The sequence below is a fragment of the Bubalus bubalis genome, chromosome 9 (genome assembly GCF_019923935.1).
Source record: "Bubalus bubalis isolate 160015118507 breed Murrah chromosome 9, NDDB_SH_1, whole genome shotgun sequence".
Lineage (NCBI taxonomy): Eukaryota > Metazoa > Chordata > Mammalia > Artiodactyla > Bovidae > Bubalus > Bubalus bubalis.
The window spans coordinates 99096417-99117418 of NC_059165.1; the positions used below are offsets into that span (position 1 = coordinate 99096417).

The 21002-nt window shown below is 43.4% G+C and overlaps 1 protein-coding gene across 1 annotated transcript in view; it reads left to right on the forward strand.

Moving 5' to 3' along the window:
• LOC123335285 (40S ribosomal protein S29-like) overlaps positions 1–20018 on the forward strand; it is a 62961-nt gene extending 42943 nt beyond the window's left edge. The window contains exon 2 of the mRNA XM_045161890.1: positions 19847–20018. Coding sequence (XP_045017825.1) covers positions 19847–20018 — 172 coding nt within the window. The remainder of the gene's footprint in view (positions 1–19846) is intronic.
• Positions 20019–21002: the final 984 nt, after the last annotated feature.

The following is a 21002-nucleotide window of genomic DNA, read 5'->3' on the forward strand; positions in this document are numbered from 1 at the left end:
TCTCTGCTTTTTAATATCCTGTCTAGGTTTGTCATAGCTTTTCTTCCAAGGAACAAGCTCCTTTTAATTTCATGGCTGCAGTCACCATCTGTAGTGATTTTGGAGTCCAAGGAAATAAAGTCTGACACTGTTTCTATTGTTTCCCCATCTATTTGCCATGAAGTGATGGGGCCATATGCCATGATCTTTGATTTTTTGAATGTTGAGTTTATATATATATATTTATTTATTTGGCTGCATCAGGTCTTAATTGCAGCACATGGGAACTAGTTCCCTGACCAGGGATCAAATCCAGGCCCCCTGCATTGGGAGCTTGGAGTCTTCACCACTGGACCATCAGGGAAGTCCCTGAATGTTGAGTTTTAAGCCACTTTTTTTTTTAAGCCACTTTTTCACTCTTCTCTTTCACTTTCATCAAGAGGCTCTTTACTACTCTTGGCTTTCTCCCATAAGGGTGGTATCATCTGCATATCTGAGGTTATTGATATTTCTCCCAGCAATCTTGATTCCAGCTTTGCTTCATCCAGCCTGGCATTTCGCATGATGTACTCTGCATATAAGTTGAAAAAGCAGGGTGGCAGTATACAGCCTTGATGTACTCCTTTCCCAATTTGGAACCAGTCTGTTGTTCCATGTCCGATTCTAACTGTTGCTTCTTGACCTGCATACAGATTTCTCAGGAGGCAGGTAAGGTGGTCTGGTATTCCCATCTCTTGCAGAATTTCCCACTGTTTGTTGTGATCCACACAGTGAAGGCTTTGGCATAGTCAGTGAAGCAAAAGCAGATGTTTTTCTGGAACTCTTACTTTTCTACGATCCAATGGATGTAGGCGATTTGATCTCTGGTTCCTCTGCCTTTTCTAAATCGAGCTTGAACATCTGGAAGTTCAAGGTTCACATACTGTTGAAGACTCACTTGGAGAATTTTGAGCATTACTTTGCTAGCGTGTGAGATGAGTGCAATTGTGCAGTAGTTTGAGCATTCTTTGGCATTGCCCTTCTTTGGGATTGGAATGAAAACTGACCTTTTCCAATACTGTGACCACTGCTGAGTTTTCCAAATGTGCTGGGATATTGAGTGCAGCACTCTCACAGCATCATCTTTCAGGATTTGAAATAGCTCATCTGGAATTCCATCACTCCACTAGTTTTGTTTGTAGTGATGCTTCCTAAGGCCCACTTGACTTCACACTCCAGGATGTCTTGCTCTAGGTGAATGATCACATCATTGTGGTTATCTGGGTCATTAAGATCTTTTTTGTATAGTTTTTATATGTATTCCTGCCACCTTTTCTTAATATCTTCTGCTTCTGTTAGGTCCATACCATTTCTGTCCTTTATTGTGCCCATCTTTGCATGAAATGTTCCCTTGGTATCTCTAATTTTCTTGAAGAGTCTTTCCCATTCTATTGTTTTCCTCTATTTCTTTTCATTGATCACTTAGGAAGGCTTTCTCATCTCTCCTTGCTATTCTTTGGAATTCTGCATTCAGATGGGTATATCTTTCCTTTTCTTCTTTGCCTCTTCCAACAACACAAAAGATGACTCTACACATGGACATCACAAGATGGTCAACACAGAAATCAGGTTGATTATAATCTTTGCAGCCGAAGATGGAGAAGCTCTATACAGTCAGCAAAAACAAGACCTGGTGCAGACTGTGGCTCTGATCATGAACTCCTTATTGCAAAAGTCAGAATTAAATTGAAGAAAGCAGGGGAAACCACTAGACCATTCAGGTTTGACCTAAATCAAATCCCTTACAATTATACAGTGGAAGTGACAAATAGATTCAAGGGATTAGGTCTGATGGAGTGCCTGAAGAACTCTGGATGGAGGTTTGTGACATTGTACAGGAGGCAGTGATCAAGACCATCCCCAAGAAAAAGAAATGCAAAAAGGCAAAATGGTTGTCTGAGGAGGCCTTACAAATAGCTGAGAAAAGAAGAGAAGCTAAAGGCAAAGGAGAAAAGGAAAGGTTTACCTATCTGAATGCAGAGTTCCTAAGAATAGCAAGGAGAGATAAGAAAGCCTGCGTCGTGATCAATGGCATACAACAGTAAATTTGTTGCACATATGTCTGGGGTCAGTGGAGGATCAAATGGCCTTGCTGATCCTAGTTCTTTTTGCTCACATGACTGATGGTTAGCTGGCTGACCGTGGAGTGACGAGAGCACCTTGGCTCAGTGCCGCACGTCTCTCACTCTCCTGAAGGCTGTCCCCAGTGTGTCGTCGTGGTGATGTCAGTGGTGCAAGAGTTAGCCTAGTCACATAGGGACCTTTCAAGCATGTTCCTACCAACATGCCATGGACCCAAAGCAAGTCATAGTAAACCCACAGTAAATGCCGTAGGATGCTAGGACTTGCCTGGTAGTCTAGTGATTGAGAATCCACCTGCCAAAGCAGGGAAAACAGGTTTGATCCCTGGTCTGGGAACTTTCCACGTGCCTCAGAGCAACTGAGACTGTGTGCTACAACTACGGAGCCCAAGCTCTAAAGCCAGCAAACTACTGAGCAGCGCACATTCCCAGGGCGTTCCCCAACAAGAGAAGCCGCTGCGATGGGGAGCTCCTGCACCACAACAGAGAGCAGCCCCCACTCACCACAACCAGAGAAAGCCCTTGTGCAGCAACAAAGAGTCAGTGCAACCGAAAATAAATTAATAAATAATTTTTAATTAAAATTCAAAAATAATAAGATGCTACAAAGTGACTGGCAAAAGAGAACCATGAAGAATTGATACCATTTTGGCAATCTACCACACGCATCGTTTGTAATTGCCAAAGAAACAAAAACAAACAAACACGGGCTGATTTGTGTTGAGGTTTGACAGAAAACAGCAAAATTCTGTAAAGCAATTATCCTTCAATACAAAATAATTAAACAAACAAACCACAAAATAAAAAAACCTTTTTCAAGTAACTTAAATGACCATCAATAGAAAATCGGTTAGATAAATTAAGCCACAACATGGAACGGCATCTGTATTCGTTTCTTATCACTGCTCTAACAAACGTGCATAAACTCAGTTGCTTAAAATAGCATAACTGTATTGTCTGAAATGGGTTCCACTGTTGTTGTTGTTGTTCAGTCGCTCAGTCGTGTCCGACTCTTTGCAACCCCATGCACTGCATCACCCCAAGCTTGCCTGTCCTTCACTATCTTGCACTGCATCACCCCAAGCTTGCCTGTCCTTCACTATCTCCCGGAGTTTGCTCAAACTCATGTCCCTTGAGTTGATCCTGTCATCCAACCATCTTATCCTCTGTCACCCCCTTCTCCTCCTGCTCTTAATCCTTCCCAGCATCAGGGTCTTTTGTAATGAGTCACTCTTTGCATCAGGTGGCCAAAGTAACGGAGCTTCAGCTTCAGCACCAGTACTTCCAATGAACATTCAGGGTTGATTTCCTTTAGGATTGACTGACTTGATCTCCCTGCTGTCCAAAGGACTTTCAAGAGTATTTTCCAACACCACAGTTTAAAAGCATTAATTCTTCAGCATTCAACCTTCTTTATGGTCCAACTCTCACATCCATACATGACCACTGGAAAATCCATAGCTTTGACTACATGGACCTTTGTTGGTAAAGTGATGTCTCTGCTTTTTAATATGCTGTCTAGGTTCATCATAATTCTTCTTCCAAGGAGCAAGCATCTTTTAACGTCACAGCTGGGTTCCACTGACCTGAAACCAAACTGTTGGTAGGCCTGTGCTTGTTGCTGGAAGCTCTAGAAGAGAACATACTTCCTCAACTTTTCCAGGTTCTAGAGATGCATTTCTTGTATCCCTTGACTCGTCCCCTTCCTCCATCTTCAAAGGCAGCAGTGTAGTATCTTCAGGTACCTTTCTCCCCCTACTTCCATCATCACATTGCCTCTGATCTCCTGCCCCTTGTTAATATAAAGACACCTGTGATTACATTGGACTTCCCTAGTGACTCAGCAGTAAAGGATCTGCCTGCAATGCAGGAGACCCAGATTTGATCCCTGGGGTGGGAAGAACCCCCGGAAGGAGGGCATGACACCCACTCCAGTATTCTTGCCTGGAGAATCCCATGGACAGTGGAGCCTGATGGGCTACAGTTCATGGAATTGCAAAGAGTTGGACATGACTAAAGCAACGGAGCATACACGCATGCATGTGATTACATTTGGAACCACTTGGATAATCCAGGCTATCTCTTTGTGGTGGGGGGTAGGGCAGGGCTGACTTGTTCTCTGTAAGATGTTTCCATCCAGTAGCATATTTAGCCTCTACCCCCAAGATGCCATGGACATGACCACCCTCAAATGTCACAACCAAATGTCCCCTGGGGGACAACTCTCCCCCATTGAGAAACACTGACCAGAGGCAAAAATTAAAAGACATTCTGTCTCTGGACTTCCCTGGTGGCGCAGTGGATAAACTAATACAATTATGTAAAGTTTAAAATAAAATAAAATTTTAAAAAAAAGAAACTATATTGGGTTCAAACAGAAAAAAAAAAAAGAATCCACCTGTCAATGCAGAGGACACAGGTTTGATCCCTGGTCTGGGAGGATTGCTCATGCCAAGCAGCAGCTGGGCCCTTGAGCACCACAGCTCCTGAGCTTGCTCTCTAGAGCCCATGAGCCACAACTACTGAGCCCGCGTGCTGCAACTACTGAAACCTGCACACCTAGAGCCTGTTTCCTCAACAAGAGAAGACACTGCAATGTGAAGCCCATGCAGCACAACAAAGAGTAGCCCCCACTCCCAACTACTAGAGAAAGCCCACGTGTAACGAGAATCCAGAGCAACCAAAAACATAAAATTAATTAATCAATTACCAAATCACTAGACAGCCAATATATCTTATCAAGTAAATAAATCAGATAGAACAGGATGTACAACATGTTCTGACTTTGAAAATTGGCATTTATAAATAAATGTTTGAGAGGATTAATTGCAAATCACTAATATGGTTTTTCCAGTAGTCATGAACAGATGTGAGAGTTGGACCATAAAGAAGGCTGCTGCTGCTGCTAAGTTGCTTCAGTCGTGTCCGACGCTGTGCAACCCCATAGGTGGCAGCCCACCAGGCTCCCCCGTCCCTGGGATTCTCCAGACAAGAACACTGGAGTGGGTTGTCATTTCCTTCTCCAATGCATGAAAGTGAAAAGTGAAAGTGAAGTCGCTCAGTCGTGTCCAACTCTTAGCAACCCATGGACTGCAGCCTACCAGGCTCCTCTGTCCATGGGGTTTTCCAGGCAAGAGTACTGGAGTGGGCTGTCATTGCCTTCTCCAAAAGAAGCCTGAGCACTGAAGAACTGATGCTTTCTAATTGTAGTGCTGGAGAAGACTCTTGACAGTCCTTTGGACAGCAAGGAGATAAAGCCAGTCAATCATGAAAAATCAACCCTGAATATTCACAGGAAGAACTGGTGCTGAAGCTGAAGCTCCAATACTTTGGCCACCTGATGCAAAGAACTGACTCATTGGAAAAGACTCTGATGCTGGGAAAGATTGAAGGCAAAAGGAGAAGGGAATGGCAGAGAATAAGATGGTTGGATGGTATCACCAACTCAATGGACATGTATTTGAGCAAACCCTGGGAGATAGTGACGGACAGGGGACCCTGTCGTGCTGTAGTACACGGGGTTACAAAGAGTCGGACATGACTTAGCCACTGAACAACAGCTACAAATATGGATGAGCTCTCGATGAGAGATTAATGGAGATCATCAGTTTCCAGTTTTTGCATTTTTGAAGTGTATAGCTTTTACAGCTATAAAAATTCAAAAGAAGATGAAATAGTGCTCTTTTAATCAGCTTTATTCAGGACAGTGTTGTCTTTAGCCAGTTGAGGTCAAGATTATGAACCTTTGCTATTCTCAAAAAGACAGGAGATCACAAGTGTTGGCAATGATGTAGAGAAAAGCAAGACTTGTGCACTGTTGGGGGAAATATAAATTGGTGCAGCCATCACGGAAGACAGTATGGAGGTTTCTCAAGAAATTAAAAATAGAACTACCCTGTGAGACAGCAATCCCACTTCCGGGTATATATCCAGAGAAAAAGAAATCTGGGTCTTGATGAGATATCTGAGCTCACATGTTCATTGCAGTATTATTCACAACGACAAAGATATGAAAACAAGCTAAATGTCCATCAGCAAATAAACGGATAAAGAAAATGTGAAATGAAGTAAGTGGCCAGAAACCTAGTGACAGCAGCCCTGAGCTGTGAGTCAAAGCTTCCCTGATTTAATGTCATTTTTGGAGACTGCAAAATCAACTGACAAAAATTACACTGGAAATCCAGGTACGCAGGAAGGAAGGGGATAAGATACAAACCAGATTTGGCAGTCATGAGTATCTAAGAGCTATCTGGTGCCAAAAGGCTGGATGTGCTCCCCTAGGGAGGTGGGGAGGACAGGAAAAGCAGGTGAATGGGGAGGGATGGGGTAAAGAAATTGAGGACAGTCAAAGGCAGAGCGAAAGAGCAGCATCGAGAAAGCTGCGGGCTGGAGGAGACAGAGCTGTGGTGTGAGCATCTGGGATGCCAAGTGGGAAAGAAAGAATGAAAGACAGTGAGAGAGAGAGGGAGGGAGAGAAAGGAAGAGATGGAGAGAGAAAGGGACAGAGAGAATGAAAGGAAGAGAGAGAGAAAGAGGGAGAGGAAGAGAGAGAGCCAGGAGTGAGAGAAAGAGAGAGGGAGAGACAGAATGAAAGAAAGAGAGAGAAAAAGAAAGAAGGAGGGACTTCCCTGGTGGTCCAATGCTTAAAACTCCCTGATCCCAATGCAGGAGGACTGGGCTTGACCCTCGGGCAGGGAACAAGATCCCACATGCCACAACTAAGAGTCTGTGTGCCCCGACAAAAGATTCTGTGTGCTGCGGCTAAAACACCTTACCTGCTGTACCTAGGACCCAGTGCAGCCAAATAAATAAATAATCTTGACCCTGAGGGATGGGATGGGGAGGGAGGTGGGAAGGAGGGTCAGGATGGGGAACACATGTACACCCATGGCTGATTCATGTGAATGTATGGCAACGATCACCACAATATTGTAAAGTAATTAGCCTCCAATTAAAATTTTAAAAAAACATTTAAAAAAATTGAGATTGTTTCTTGAAAAAAAATTTAAAAAGAAAGGAAAGAAGGGGAGGGAGGAGTGAAAGGAAGGAAGAAAGGAAGAAAGAAAAAAGGTCAAGGAAGTGAGAGCTGAAAATTAACCACAGGCTTGAGCTAATATGCGGTCACTAATGACCTCGACAAGAACAATTTGAGAGGATTGGTGGGCTGGAAAGCAATCAGTAGCAGGTTTAGAAGGATGCGGCATTGCAAAGTGCAGATAGGCTCAAAGCAGTTGGCTGAAAAAATAAATAATCATGCCTGATTGTTGCCGGGTTGTCATGACAACCAGCTAAGACAATGATGATGAACGCTCTTTCTTTAAGTGACCTTTTCTACTGAGGCTTAATTTACATCCAGCCAGATTCACCCTTGATTAGTGTACAGTCCTATGAGTTTTGAAAAATGCATGCAGCTGTGGAACCATCTCCAAAATCAAGATATAGAAAAGTTCCATCAGCCCCAAGCAGTTCCCTCAAGACCCTTTGTAATTAACTCCTCCCAGCATCTTCAGCCCATAGCAATCTGTCCCTACAGTTTTGTCATCACCGGGAGATCATATGAATGGAAGTATGGTGTATGTCCCCTTCATGGATCACAGCCTTGTCGTGGCGAAGGGGCTTGTGGAACTCAATAATGAAGCTATGAGCCATGCTGTGCAGGGCCACTCAAGATGGGCAGGTCATGGTGGAGAGCTCTAACAAAATATAGTCCACTGGAGGAGGGAACGGCAAACCCCTCTAGTATTCTTGGCGCAAGAACCCGATGAACAGCATAAAAAAGCAAAAAGATATGACACCGAAAAGTGAGCCCCCCATGTTGGAAGATGTCCAATATGCTACCATCGAAGAGTGGAGGGCAATTACTAAAAGCCCCAGAAAGAATGAAGCGGATGGGCCAAAGTGGAAATGACAGTTCTGGATGTATCTGGTGATGAAAGTAAAGTCCAATGCTGTAAAGAAGAATATTGCATAGGTACCTTGAATGTTAGGTCCATAAATCAAGGTAAATTGGATGTGATCAAGCAGGAGATGGCAAGAGTGAACACTGACATCTTAGGAATCAGTGAACTAAAATGAATGGGAATGGGTGAATTTAATTCAGATGACCGTTATATCTACTGCTGTGGGCAAGGATCCCTTAGAAGAAAGGGAGTAGCCCTCAAAGTCAACAAAAGAGTCCAAAATGCAAGTAAATGCAAGTTTTGCATTTACTTGCAAAACCCAATGCATCGTACTTGGGTGCAATCTCCAAAACAACAGAATGATCTTGGTTTGTTTCCAAGGCAAACCATTCAATATCACAGTACTCCAAATCTATGCCCCAACCACTGATGCCAAAGAAGCTGAAGTTGGCCAGTTCTATGAAGACCTACAAGATCTTCTAGAACTAACACACACACACAAAAAGATGTCCTTTTCATCATAGGGCACTGGAATGCAAAAGCAAGAAGTCAAGAGACACTTGGAGTAACAGGCAAATTTGGCCTTGGTGTACAAAATGAAGCAGAGCAAAAGCTAATAGAATTTTGCCAACAGAACACACTGGTCATAGCAAACACCCTTTTCCAACAACACAAGAGATGGCTCTACACATGAGCATCACCAAACGGTCAATATCGAAATCAGATTGATCATGTTTTTGCAGCTGAAGATGGAGAAGCTCTAAGTTGTTTTGTGGTCATCAAAAACAACACTGGAAGCTGACTGTGGTTCAGATCATCAGCTCCTTATTGCAAAATTCAGGTTTAAATTGAAGAAAGTAGGGAAAACCAGTAGGCCATTCAGGAGTGTCCTAAATCAAATCCCTATGATTATACAGTGGAAGTGACAAATAGATTCAAGGGATTAGATATGATAGAGTGCCTGAAGAACTATGGACGGAGGATCATAACATTGTACAGGAGGCAGTGACCAAAACCATCCCCACAAAAAAGAAATGCAAGAGGGCAAAGTGATTGTCTGGTAAGGCTTTACTAATAGCCAAGGAAAGAAGAGAATGAAAAGCAAGAGAGAAAGGGAAAGATACACCCATCTGAATGCAGAGTTCCAGAGAATAGCAAGGAGCGAGAAGAAAGCCTTCTTAAGTGAACAGTGCAAAGAAGTAGAGGAAAACAACAGAATGGGAAAGACTAGAGATCTCTTCAAGAAAATTAGAGATACCAACGGAACATTTCACGCAAGGATGAAGCAAGCACAATAAAGAACAAAAATGGTAAGGACCTAACAGAAGCAGAAGAGATTAAAAGGAAAAGGTGGAGGCAAGAATACACAGAACTGTACAAAAAAGATCTTAATGACCAGGATAGTCATGACAGTCTGATCACTCACCTAGAGCCAGACATCCTGGAGTGTGAAGTCAAGTTTGCCTTAGGAAGCATTACTACAAACAAAGCTAGTGGAGGAGATGGAATTCCAGCTGAGCTATTTCAAATCCTAAAAGATGATGCTATTCAAGTGCTTCACTCAATGTCAGCAAATTTGGAAAACTCAGCAGTGGCCACCAGACTGGAAAAGGTCAGTTTTCATTCCAATGCCAACCACTTTAAAAGTGGTTCCAGGCGACCTTGATGGCTTTCCCCATTGGCTCAGCAGGTAAAGAATCTGATTCCAATGCAGGAGACACAAGAGATGCAGGTTCAGTCCCTGGGTGGGGAAGATCCCCTGGAGAAGGAAATGGAAACCCACTCCAGTATGCTTGCCTGGGAAATACCATGGACAGAGGAGACTGGCAAGTCCTGGGGTCACAGAGAGTCGGACATGGCTGAGTGACTAAGCGCGCGCGCGCGCACACACACACACACACACACACACACACCAGGGAATGCGGGAAGGGAATGGGAAGTGAAGCAGGGAAGGTAGGCAGACAGTACAGGGCATGTTATCAAGCAAGTTACCACAGTGAGAAACTGGAACACAGCGGGAGCCTCTGGGAAGCAGGATAGAATCCAGATCTCTGTGTTGCCCATCTGATGGGCAAGAGAGCTGGGGTATTTACCACCTCCTACCAGTCACTGGTTGACTGCACTCACAGAGGGCGTTCTTTCCCTGGTATTTCTGGGCCTGACTGTGTAGATCACAGAGTGACCTCAAAAGCCAGAGAAAGTCTTCAGTCAAACGAATGCAGAGGCTGGTCTTTGGAAAGGCTTCCCAGGAGGTGCTAGTGGTAAAGAATCTGCAGGAGACTCAACAGACACGAGTTCAATCCCCGGATCAGAAAGATTCCCTGGTGTAGGAAATGGCACCCCACTCCAGTATTCTTGCCTGGAAAATCCCACGGGCAGAGGAACTTGGCTGGCTACAGTCCATGGGGCCCCAAAGAGTCAGACACAACTGAGTGACTGAGCACAGCTCAGCAGAGCTGGCCTTTGGAAGTTGGGCCAGGGTGTAATGACTGACAGTGAGAAGGAAAAAACTGGGCATTGACAGCATCTACAACAGAGCGGATCAACAGTCAGATCCTGAAATATCTTCTCTTAATTTTCATCTCTTTCTTGAGCTGTAAATATCAAATATTTTTATAGCAACCCAAGATGCTTTGCGTGAAGACCTTCTAAATCATCTTTACGTTTTCTAATTGGGCTTGTCACTCACAGCTAATATTGCTCTATTTATAATTACTCTCCCCATTTAGGGTCTGAAGGTTTATTTTTGTATTTCTGAGACAGGCATGCATATCCCAAGTATGCATGCTCCTATCACTATTTATCTATCTCTTTAGAAAAACAGGGTTATCATTTCTCTCTTTTTTCCTCACCTTGCTGTGCCTACCTCTGACCCTTGGTCTGGCAGCCCTCTTGTTTATTTTATTTGCTTATTTTTCTGACCCAAACACGAAGCATGCAGGATCCCAGTTCCAGACTAGGGATTGGACGCACACCCCCTGCATTGGAAGCATGAATTCTTAACCACTGGACTGCCAGGGAAGTCCTCCAACCTTCTTGTTAATTTTAATTAATATCTTCCATGAACTTTATATTATTCCAAATATTCACAAATTTATTGTTTCACTTAATCTGCGTGGTGGATGAGGATGACAAGGACCTCCTGCTTTTAAACATTCTGCAGATGAGAAAACTGAGGCTCAGACTTACTAAAAATTACTTAAGTTTCCACTGCATTGTTTAGGATACTTCTGTTTGTGCCTAAGTAAAATCTCAAACTGAATTGGACACAGCATTAGCTGCCACGGACCAAATTGCATCCTTTTAAAATCCATATGCCAAAACCCTACTCTCAACTTGACTGTATGTGGATTAGGGCTTTTAGGAGGCCATTATGGTAAAGAATATGCCTGCAAGGAAAGAGGCCTGATTTCGATCTCTAGGTTGGGAACATCCCCTGGAGAAAGAGAATGACTATCTAGTCCAGTATTCTTCTGTTCCATGTATTCTATGTATAGAATTCTAAGTATTCTATGACTTCTAGTCCAATATTGGACTCTCTATTCCAGAATTCTGGAGAATTCCATGGACAGAGGAGCCTGATGGGCGGCAAGTTCGTGGGTGGCAAAGAGTTGGATGTGACTGAGCGACTAACATTTTTCACTTCCAAGGCTAAATCAGGCCGTAAAGGTGGGGCCTAATTCAGTAAAGCTGCAGTCCTGATACAAAGAGAGGGACTTCTCTGGTGGTCTAGTGATTAAGAATCTGCCTGCCAATGCAGTGCAGGGGACAAAGGTTCAATCCCTGGTCCAGGAAGATCCCACTTGCCATACGGCAACTAAGCCTGTATGCCGCAATTCTGGAACCTGTGTTCCCTAGAGCCCGTGCTCCACAACGAGAGAAGCCACCACAATGAGAAGCCCACACACCTCAGCTAGGGAGTAGCCCCCACTCACCACAACCAGAGAAAGCCTATGCAGCAATGAAGACCCAGCACAGACAAAAATAATAAATAAATAAAACATTTTTAAAAGAGGAAGAGAGAGAAATCACACTGTCTCTATGTTCTTGAAAAGACCCTGATGCTGGGAAAGATTAAGGGCAGGAGGAGAAGGGGGCAATAGAAAATGAGATGGTTGGATGGCATCATTGACTCAATGGATCTGAGTTTGAGCAAACTCCAGGAGATGGTGAAGGATAGGGAAGCCTGTCGTGCTGCAGTCTATAGAGTTGCAAAGAGTGGGACACGACAGAGTGACCGAACAACCATGTTCCTGAACCAAGAAAAGGCCCTGTGTGGATATAGCAAGAAGGAGGCCATCGGAAAATCAAAAACAGAGCTCTCACTAGAAACCTGATTGACTGGAACATTGATGTTGGTTTTTTAGCCTCCAGAACTGTAAGAATTAAATGTCTGTTATTTAAGTCACCCAGTGGATGATACACCCAAGCAGACATCATAAATGAAAAAGTAAGATGTGTTTTTAAGAACGACTTGGTATTCTGGCTCAGTGATGTGACCAATAATCTAGTTTCTTCCCGTCTCTCTGCTGTGCACTTCACAATGTTGGCTTCAAACTATGGTTGGCCAACCCTATGGTCAAAAGCTGTCTGCCAGTAGCCCTGAAGTTTCAAACTTCAAAGAAGGAGATAGAAATTCTTTGTTCTGAGATGCACTCTGATTGGTCCAGCCTTTATCACATGACCACCTCTGAGCCAATCACAATAGACAGATAGTAGATACTTTGAGGCCCGCAGTTGGGTGAGTGTTTACGAGTTGAATTGGCGAGTTTTCCATGAACTATAATTTATTGGAAAAAACTGACAGTCTCTGAGGTTTCAACTTGGGTTCTGGCAGAAATTTTCTCAAAAATGAATGAAATGAACTTGCTGGTTCAAGGAAAACAACTGACAGTGTTCGTTGCCAGTGATAAAATTTGAGCTTTCAAGGGAAAATTTTAATTTTGGAAGACACGTGTTTGTCACCATGTTTGACAACGTTCCAACGCTGAAAGACTTTTCTGAGATCGGTGGTGATATTAACAAATGGAGTTTTAAAAATATTATGTAATGAAATGTGTCGATGTTTGGAAGATCAGTATGACTTAATGAAGTAATATTATTCAAAAGACCAATGAAGGAGTCATAAAAACTGCAAGGTAGGACTTGTCCTATCTAGTGATTAAGACACTGTGCTTCCAATGCAGGGGGCATGGGTTTGATCCCTGGTCAGGGAATTAAGATCCCACATGTCTGTGATATGGGGGAAAAAAAGAAATACATGAAAAGTGCAAGGTAGACAAATGGATTTTAATAAAATAGAACTCACTGAAATGGAGATTCCCCACTACAACTAACCTTGACTAAATTACCAGTTTTTCAAGTTTTAGTATAGCATTAAAGAAGAATTCTTGAGTTCCTGAGAAGTCTATTGAAATATTTTTTTCAGCTAGATGCTTGTAGATTTTCTTCATAGACTTGGACTAAAATGACATTTCACAACAGAGTAATAAGGTAGTCTCACAAATGAGAATACAACTGTCTTCTAGGAGATTTGCAAATAGGTAAAGCAATGCTAGTCTTCTAACTAAATTTTTTGGTTTGGAAAATAAAATATGTTGTTCATGTTACCATTCAATGGGTTTTATTGTTATTTTAAGTAAATTTTAAATGCACATTGTAAATTTTCTCAATTTTAATGTTAAAACAGTAAGTATTGATAGCTACAACTTACATTTAAGAAAGCTGTGTAGAGTCCTCAGTAACTTTAAGAGTGCAGAGGGGGGCCTGAGACCAAAAAGTTTAAGAACTAGTGCTCTAATAATAATGTTTTTTTCTTTTCTTTAATTAAAGTATAGTTGACTTACAATATCATTTTAGTTTAAGGTGTACAGCACAGTGATTCAGTCACATGTATATTGGAGTAAGAAATGGAAACCCACTCCAGGTCTTGCCTGGAAAATTCCATGGACAGAGGAACCTGGCAGACTCTAGTCCATGGGGTCACAAAGAGTCGGGCATGACTGAGCACACATGCAGATACATACATACATATATATCAGTAATCTGATAAAAGAACACACACACACATATATATGTGTGTGTGCTTGTGTGTGTGTGTATATGTGTGTGTGTGTGTGTGTGTGTTTTCAGCTGCTCATTCGTGTCTGACTCTTTGTGACTCCATGGACTGTAGGCTGCCAGACTTCTCTGTCCATGGGATTTTTCCGGGCAGAAATACTGGAGTGGGGTGCCATTTCCCACTCCAGGGGATCCTCCCAACCTAAGGATTGAACCCACGTCTCCTGTATCTCCTTCACTGGCAGGTGGATTCTTTACCACTGCACCAGTTGGGAAGCCCCATATATAAGTGATATCATATGGCATGTGTTTTTCTCTTTCTGGCTTCACTTCAGCTAGCCATTCTGAACATTAAATTTCTTCCTGATGCCCTTCACTCTCTCTTAATTCTATGAGGACAGCTTTCTCCTAACTCTAGGAACTGATCGTCTCTTCTGCCTGGAGTGCTGCCATGACAACCACAGAGTATCTCTCAGAATCCCACGGCTGAGTGTCTTTCCAGCCGCAGAATATCACAGAATTTCAGCATCACATGTACTAAGAAATTAAACAGCCTTAGAAACTAGTGATCAGCCCAGGCACACATGGTACGTCTGAAAGTGAAAGTCACTCAGTTGTGTCCAACTCTTTGAGACCCCATGGACTGTAGCCTGCCAGCCTCCTCTGTCCATGGAATTCTCCAGGCCAGGATACTGGAGTGGGTAGCCGTTCCCTTCTCCAGGGCATCTTCCCAACCCAGGAATCGAACCCAGGTCTCCCACATTGCAGGTGGATTCTTTACCCTCTGAGCCACCAGAGATGCCAATCCAAACATCTAGTCTCAATTTAGGAAGCCAGTTGGCTACAGCTGGGAACTTTTGCTCCCATCTGGATCATGGGATTTTCCAAGTGACACATTGCCCACAAGGACATAGACCTGAAGGATACATAAGCAAGGTGGAGTTCTTTTTTTAATAGTAATTCTTCCATTATAGAAACTGTCTTAGTCTGTTTGGGCTGCTATAACAGAATATCTCAGATTGGCTGACTTTTTAAAAATTTTTATTGCGGCAGTATATGCTGTATAGTAAAAGTGATTCAGTTACACACATGTTTCTGTTACAGTTTATCACAGAATATCGAATATTGTTCCCTGTGCTATACAGTGTTATTTGCTCGGTCGGGTCTGACTCTTTGTGGCCCTGTGGAGTGTAGCCTACCAGGGCTGTAGCCCTCCAGGCTCTTCTGCCCATGGAATTCTCCAGGCAAGAATACTGGAGTGGGTAGCCATTCCCTTCTCCAGGGCATCTTCCCAACCCAGGGATCGAACCCAGGTCTCCCACATTGCAGGTGGATTCTTCACCATCTGAGCCCCCAGGGCAGCCTGTCATCTTGGGGCTAATTAGTTTTAATCAGTTTTTGTTTTATCCTCAGCGATTACATCATTCTTTTAAAGGCTGTGTCTGCCCCCTTCCCTCCTGTCTCATTTCCACTAGATGTTAAGGCAGATTTTAAGCACTGAAGCACATTGCTTCAGGGAAATATTTTTGAGAATTTATTATGGAGCAACAGAAAAGAAAGGTAGAAATGTTTCCCTCAGGGGCATTATTCAAAATCTGTGTTGTACACACATCAGTATAAGGCGTCTGGTGTTTTGTTTTTTTCTTGTCCTGGGCAATTAAACTGCCAATGAAGTGACATGAAATCAGAGAGAACTTTAACCTTGCTGCCATGGAGACCACGTTTCTCACTCATGGGGGGAAAGAGAGTTTACACAAGGATTTCCTAAGGTGATAAGGCAGCTGGCCATCGACAATTCCAGATACTTTATGGACAGGCAGAAAATCATGGGAATTTCCTGGGATTGACAAGTCAAGAAAGGGAAGCTTGAGATCTGTGATATTGTGATTTATAGTAAGAAATACATATATTTGCGACTTCCCCAGTGGTCCAGTGGTTAAAAATCTGCCTGCCAATGCAGGGGACAGGGGCTCAATCCCTGGTCCAGGAAGATCCACATGGTTTGGAGCAACTAAGCCCATGTGCCACAGCTACTGAGCCCACTCTCTAGGGCCCTGCTCCTCAACAAGAGAAGTCACCACAGTGAGAAGCCCGCACACTGCAACCAGAGAGTAGCCCCCACTCTCTGCAACTAGAGAAAGCCCAAGCACAGCAACAAAGACCCAGCACAGTCAAAACTAAAATAAAGAAATAAAAAGAAATATATATATTTGTCTTCATCCTTGTTTCTAGCATACAGCTCTTAAAACCTTGGAATTTCTGTGATAAGAGTGATGAATGTGTCTTGTTATGCTAGGGAAAGCACACAGAGATGTGGGTGGGTTGCCATTGGAACCAACTTTGCCATTAGAGGGTTGAAAATTTCACTCCCACTTCCCAACCTCTGGGGTGATTGAGTTCAATCACCAGCGATCAAGGACTTAATCAATCATGTCTATGTAATGAAGCTTCCATAAAAACTCAAAGATTGGGGTCCAGAGAACTTCTAGGTTGGTGAACCAGAACACTTTCAGAAGTTCCTTTGTTCAGGATCTTGCCTGTGTATCTCTCTGCATCTGGCTGTTGAGTCTCACTGTAATAAACAAATGATCTAGTGAGTAAACTCTAGTATTCTGAGTTCAGTGAGGCACTGTAGGAAATTAATCAAACCCAAGAAGGGGGTCACAGTGATCTCAGGTGGCCTCGTCCTGCAGTGCCTTGAAGCAGGGTTTCAGTTCCCCGCCAGAGATTGGGATTGGGTCACAACGGTGAGAGCACCAAATCCTAGCCGCTAGACCAGAGGCCAGTGACAAGACCCTGGCTCTTCAACTTTGCAGAAAAAGAATTCCCACAAAGACAGAAAGTAGTGAAACAAGTGGGGCTTCCCTGGTGGCTCAGTGGGTAAAGAATCCGCCCGCAATGCAGGAGACCCGAGTTCCATCCCTGGGTCAGGAAGATGCCCTGAAGAAGAGTATGGCAACCCACTCCAGTATTCTTGCCTGGAGGAGTCCATGGACAGAGGAGCCTGGTGGACTACAGTCTATGGGGTTACAAAGAGCCAGACATGACTGAAGCAACTGAGCACAGCACACAGCGAAACAAGTAAAGTGTTTACTAGGAGGAAGAAAAGAGTACAGTACATGTGGATAGTCTCGTGGGCAGACTCAGAGAGAGAGTCACCCCTTTCTGGTAGTCAATTACTTTTAAGGGGCATTCGTTCCGGGGTTTCCTTTGGCCAATCATTTTGATTCACCTGCTTCTGAGTCTATATATGGTATATCTCAGGATCCCCCTATGTGTACATGAACATCTCTCAGTCAAGATATATTCCACCGAAGAGGCCAAGAGGGTGTGTGACACCCCCTCCATTTTTTTACCTCCAAGGAGCTTTCTAATCAAGAGAGTTTCCTTGACTTCGAGAATGGGAAATATGTGGTGCTTTTATCTTCGATCTGGGCAGGGCTTAGCCTCCTCCCTCGATTGTCCTACTATTTTCTTCTTAGAGAATCGGTCCACAGAGAACCAACTCTAACTGTTTCCTCCGGGGGCTCATCCATCTCCTGACTCAATGGGAACCTCTGATTTATACCCAGTTGGTAAGAAACACAGGTAACAACCTGGAACTGTGCTCAGCATCTGCAGTGGGGGCAGTCATACGGGACTGAGTCCTTAACCTGTGGACCCTGATGCTATCTGCAGGTTGTGTCAAAATTGAGTGGAAATGCAGGACACCCAGTACGTTGGAAAATTGCTTGGTGGTATAGGGGGGAGAAGGGGAAGCCACACATTGGAATTAGTATCAGAATTATCAGAATCAAAATTCTTCTTTGGAGAGAGGCTTACTTTATCTCCTCGTTCTAAACCAGGTCCTCTGATTCTATTCCATCATTGCTCTATTTTTTTTTTTTTTTGGCTGCACCTCACAACATGTAGGACCTTAGTTCCCCTGCCAGGGATTGAACTCATGTCCCCTGCAGTGGAAACTTGGAGTCCTAACCACTGGACTGACAGGGAATTCCCAGAAATATAATTAATTTACAATGTTGTGTTAGTTTCAAGTGTATAGCAAACTGATATGTATGGGTTCGAACAAATCTTTCTAACTGAGGGGTCTCCATGTGGATGCTGGGAGGAGTTTGGCTTCATTTGTTGGGGAGGAAGATGAGGGGAAAGAGAAAGAGTCCTTTATAAGGAATGGATGAAAATTTAGGTGGTGTCCATTCCCTGGGACAGTGATCTGCTGACTTTCCTTAAAGGGCCAAGTGGTCAGTATCATTAGTTTGGGGGCCAGACCGTCTCCGTCTTGAACTCTGTCTTTTTTGTGTCTGTGTCCTTTTTTTTTCTTTTCTTTTTTTTTTTTCCTAGTCAGCAGAACGAGGAGTTTGATCTGTAACTGACTGTGAACAATCAATTGAGATAACTCACTACCTTCAGACCAGCCTTGAACTCTGTCTTGTACTCTGTCTTGGTAGCTTGAAAGGGGCCATAGACAAAATGGAAACAAATGGGAGTAGCTGTGGTTCAGAAAAACTTTGTAGACACTGAAATTTAAGATTTATATCATTCTCACCATGGACTATTCTTCACTTGATTTTTTAAAATGATTTTAAAAGGTAAAAATCATTCATAGTTCACAGGCTATATAAATAGGCAGGGAGCCATACTTGAGAAGCCTCACCCCCTCAGCGGGCGTAGTTTTTCAACCCTTATCTAGATATATTTGTCCAGGCAAGTATGTCTTTAAAAAGCTACACAAGGCAATCTAGAAAAATGGTACAGATGAACTTATTTGCAAAGCTGAAATAGAGTCACAGATTTAGAGGACAAACTTAGGGTTACCATGGGGGAAGAGGAGATGGGATGAATTGGGAGATTGGGACTGATATATATATACCGCTATGTATAAAATCATGTATGGATGTGAGAGTTGGACTATGAAGAAAGCTGAGCGCTGAAGAATTGATGCTTTTGAACTGTGGCATTGGAGAAGACTCTTGAGAGCCCCTTGGACTAGCAAGGAGATCCAACCAGTCCATTCTAAAGGAGATCAATCCTGGGTGTTCATTGGAAGGACTGATGCTAAAGCTGAAACTCCAATACTTTGGCCATCTCATGCGAAGTTGGTGATGGACAGGGAGTCCTGGCGTGCTGCGATTCATGGGGTCGCAAAGAGTCGGACATGACTGAGCGACTGAACTGAACTGAATGTACAAAATAGATAACAAATGAAAACCTACCATATAGCACAGGGAACTCTACTCAGTGCTCTGTGGTGACCTAAATGGGAAAGAATTCTTTAAAAAAGAGTGGGTACATGTATGCGTATAACTGATTCACTTTGTTGCACAGCAGAAACTAACACAACACTGTAAAGCAACTGTACTCCAATCAAAATTAATAAAACCAAAAAGTCTCCACAAGAAAAGAGGCACTGATACCTGGTACAATATGGATGAAGCTCAAAAACATTTTGCTGAGTGAAAGTAGCCACTCAAAAAGGTCACATATTGAGTGATTCCATTTATTGAAACATTCAGGATAGATCCATAGGGACAGAAAGCTGATGAGTGGTTGACAGGGATGGGGCGGGGGAGGGAAGGACTGGGGAGGGAGTGCTAAATCGTATGGAGCTTCCTCTTGGGGTGATGAAAATGTTTTGGAACTAGATGAAGGTGAGAGCTGCAGAACACCATGAAAGTAGTAAATGCCACTGCATTGTATGCACTTTAAAATGGTATGTGACATGTAGTTGACTACAACTTAATGTGTTTAATTTAAAAAATATGTGAGCCTTTTGCCTCATTGCAGTCAAGAAAGCAACGTGGGTCACCAGCAGCTCTACTGGGGCCATTTGAGAAAATTCAGCGAAGGTTCTCACTCTTGCTGGGTCTGTTCAAACAGGCACGGTCTGATCCGGAAACACTGCCTCAATATGGGCCACCAGTACATGAAGGACGTTGGCTTTGTTAAATCAGACTAACTGAAGTTCCTTGGATAGATCATTCAGCACATCTACCCTATGCAGAAACAATATTAGTTCTTTGCATATAAAATGAAAGTTTAAAAACTACCCCCCCTCCAAAAAAATCCATGAGTGGTTTAGATGCACAGACAAGAGCGGTCTTCCTGTCACCTGAGGTTATATTCCTGGCTGTTCGAGGGACATTCCTGAATGAGCCAAGGTCCTTGGGGAAAGGATCCTCCTACTCATTTGGGGAGACATACGCTGACATTTGGGGGCTTCCCTGGTGGCTCAGCTGGTAAAGAATCCTCCTGCAATGTGGGAGACCTGGGTTCGATCCCTGGGTTGGGAAGATCCCCTGGAGGAAGGCTTGGCAACCCACTCCAGTATTCTTGCCTGAAGAATCCCCATGGACAGAGGAACCTACTGTGGGCTACAGTCCATGGGGTTGCAAGGAGTCAGAAACGACGGAGCAACTAAGCACAGCACAGCACATGCTACAGTGAACCCCACTGATGAAAGCAGGACAAGGCTTTCCAGGGAGGCAAACATGGGAGGCTGGAGAAACCAATGGATGAGAGTCCAGCTCTACAAAACCCCTCAAATGTGTCCCTGAGACAGCACAGCTATATTGAAGACTTTATACAATGAGATGCAGAATTACAAATAAGAATTTGGGGTTGAATTGTGTCCCCCTGCCAAAAAAAAAAAAAAAGGTAAATTAGCAGACTTCCATTTTGGTCCATTGGTTAAAACTGTGCTCCCAATGCAGGGAACCTGGGTTTGGTCCCTGGTCAGGGAATTAGATCCTTCGTGCCGCAACTAAAGAGACTGCAAGCTGCAAGGAAGACTCCCCATGTGGCATTGAAGACCCTGAGTGCCGTAACTAAGACTTGGAGCATCCAAATAAAAAATAAACAAACTTTTAAACTAAAAAAAAAAAGATATGCTGGAGTCCTAACCCCCAATACTTCAGAATGGGAACTTATTTGGAAATAGGGT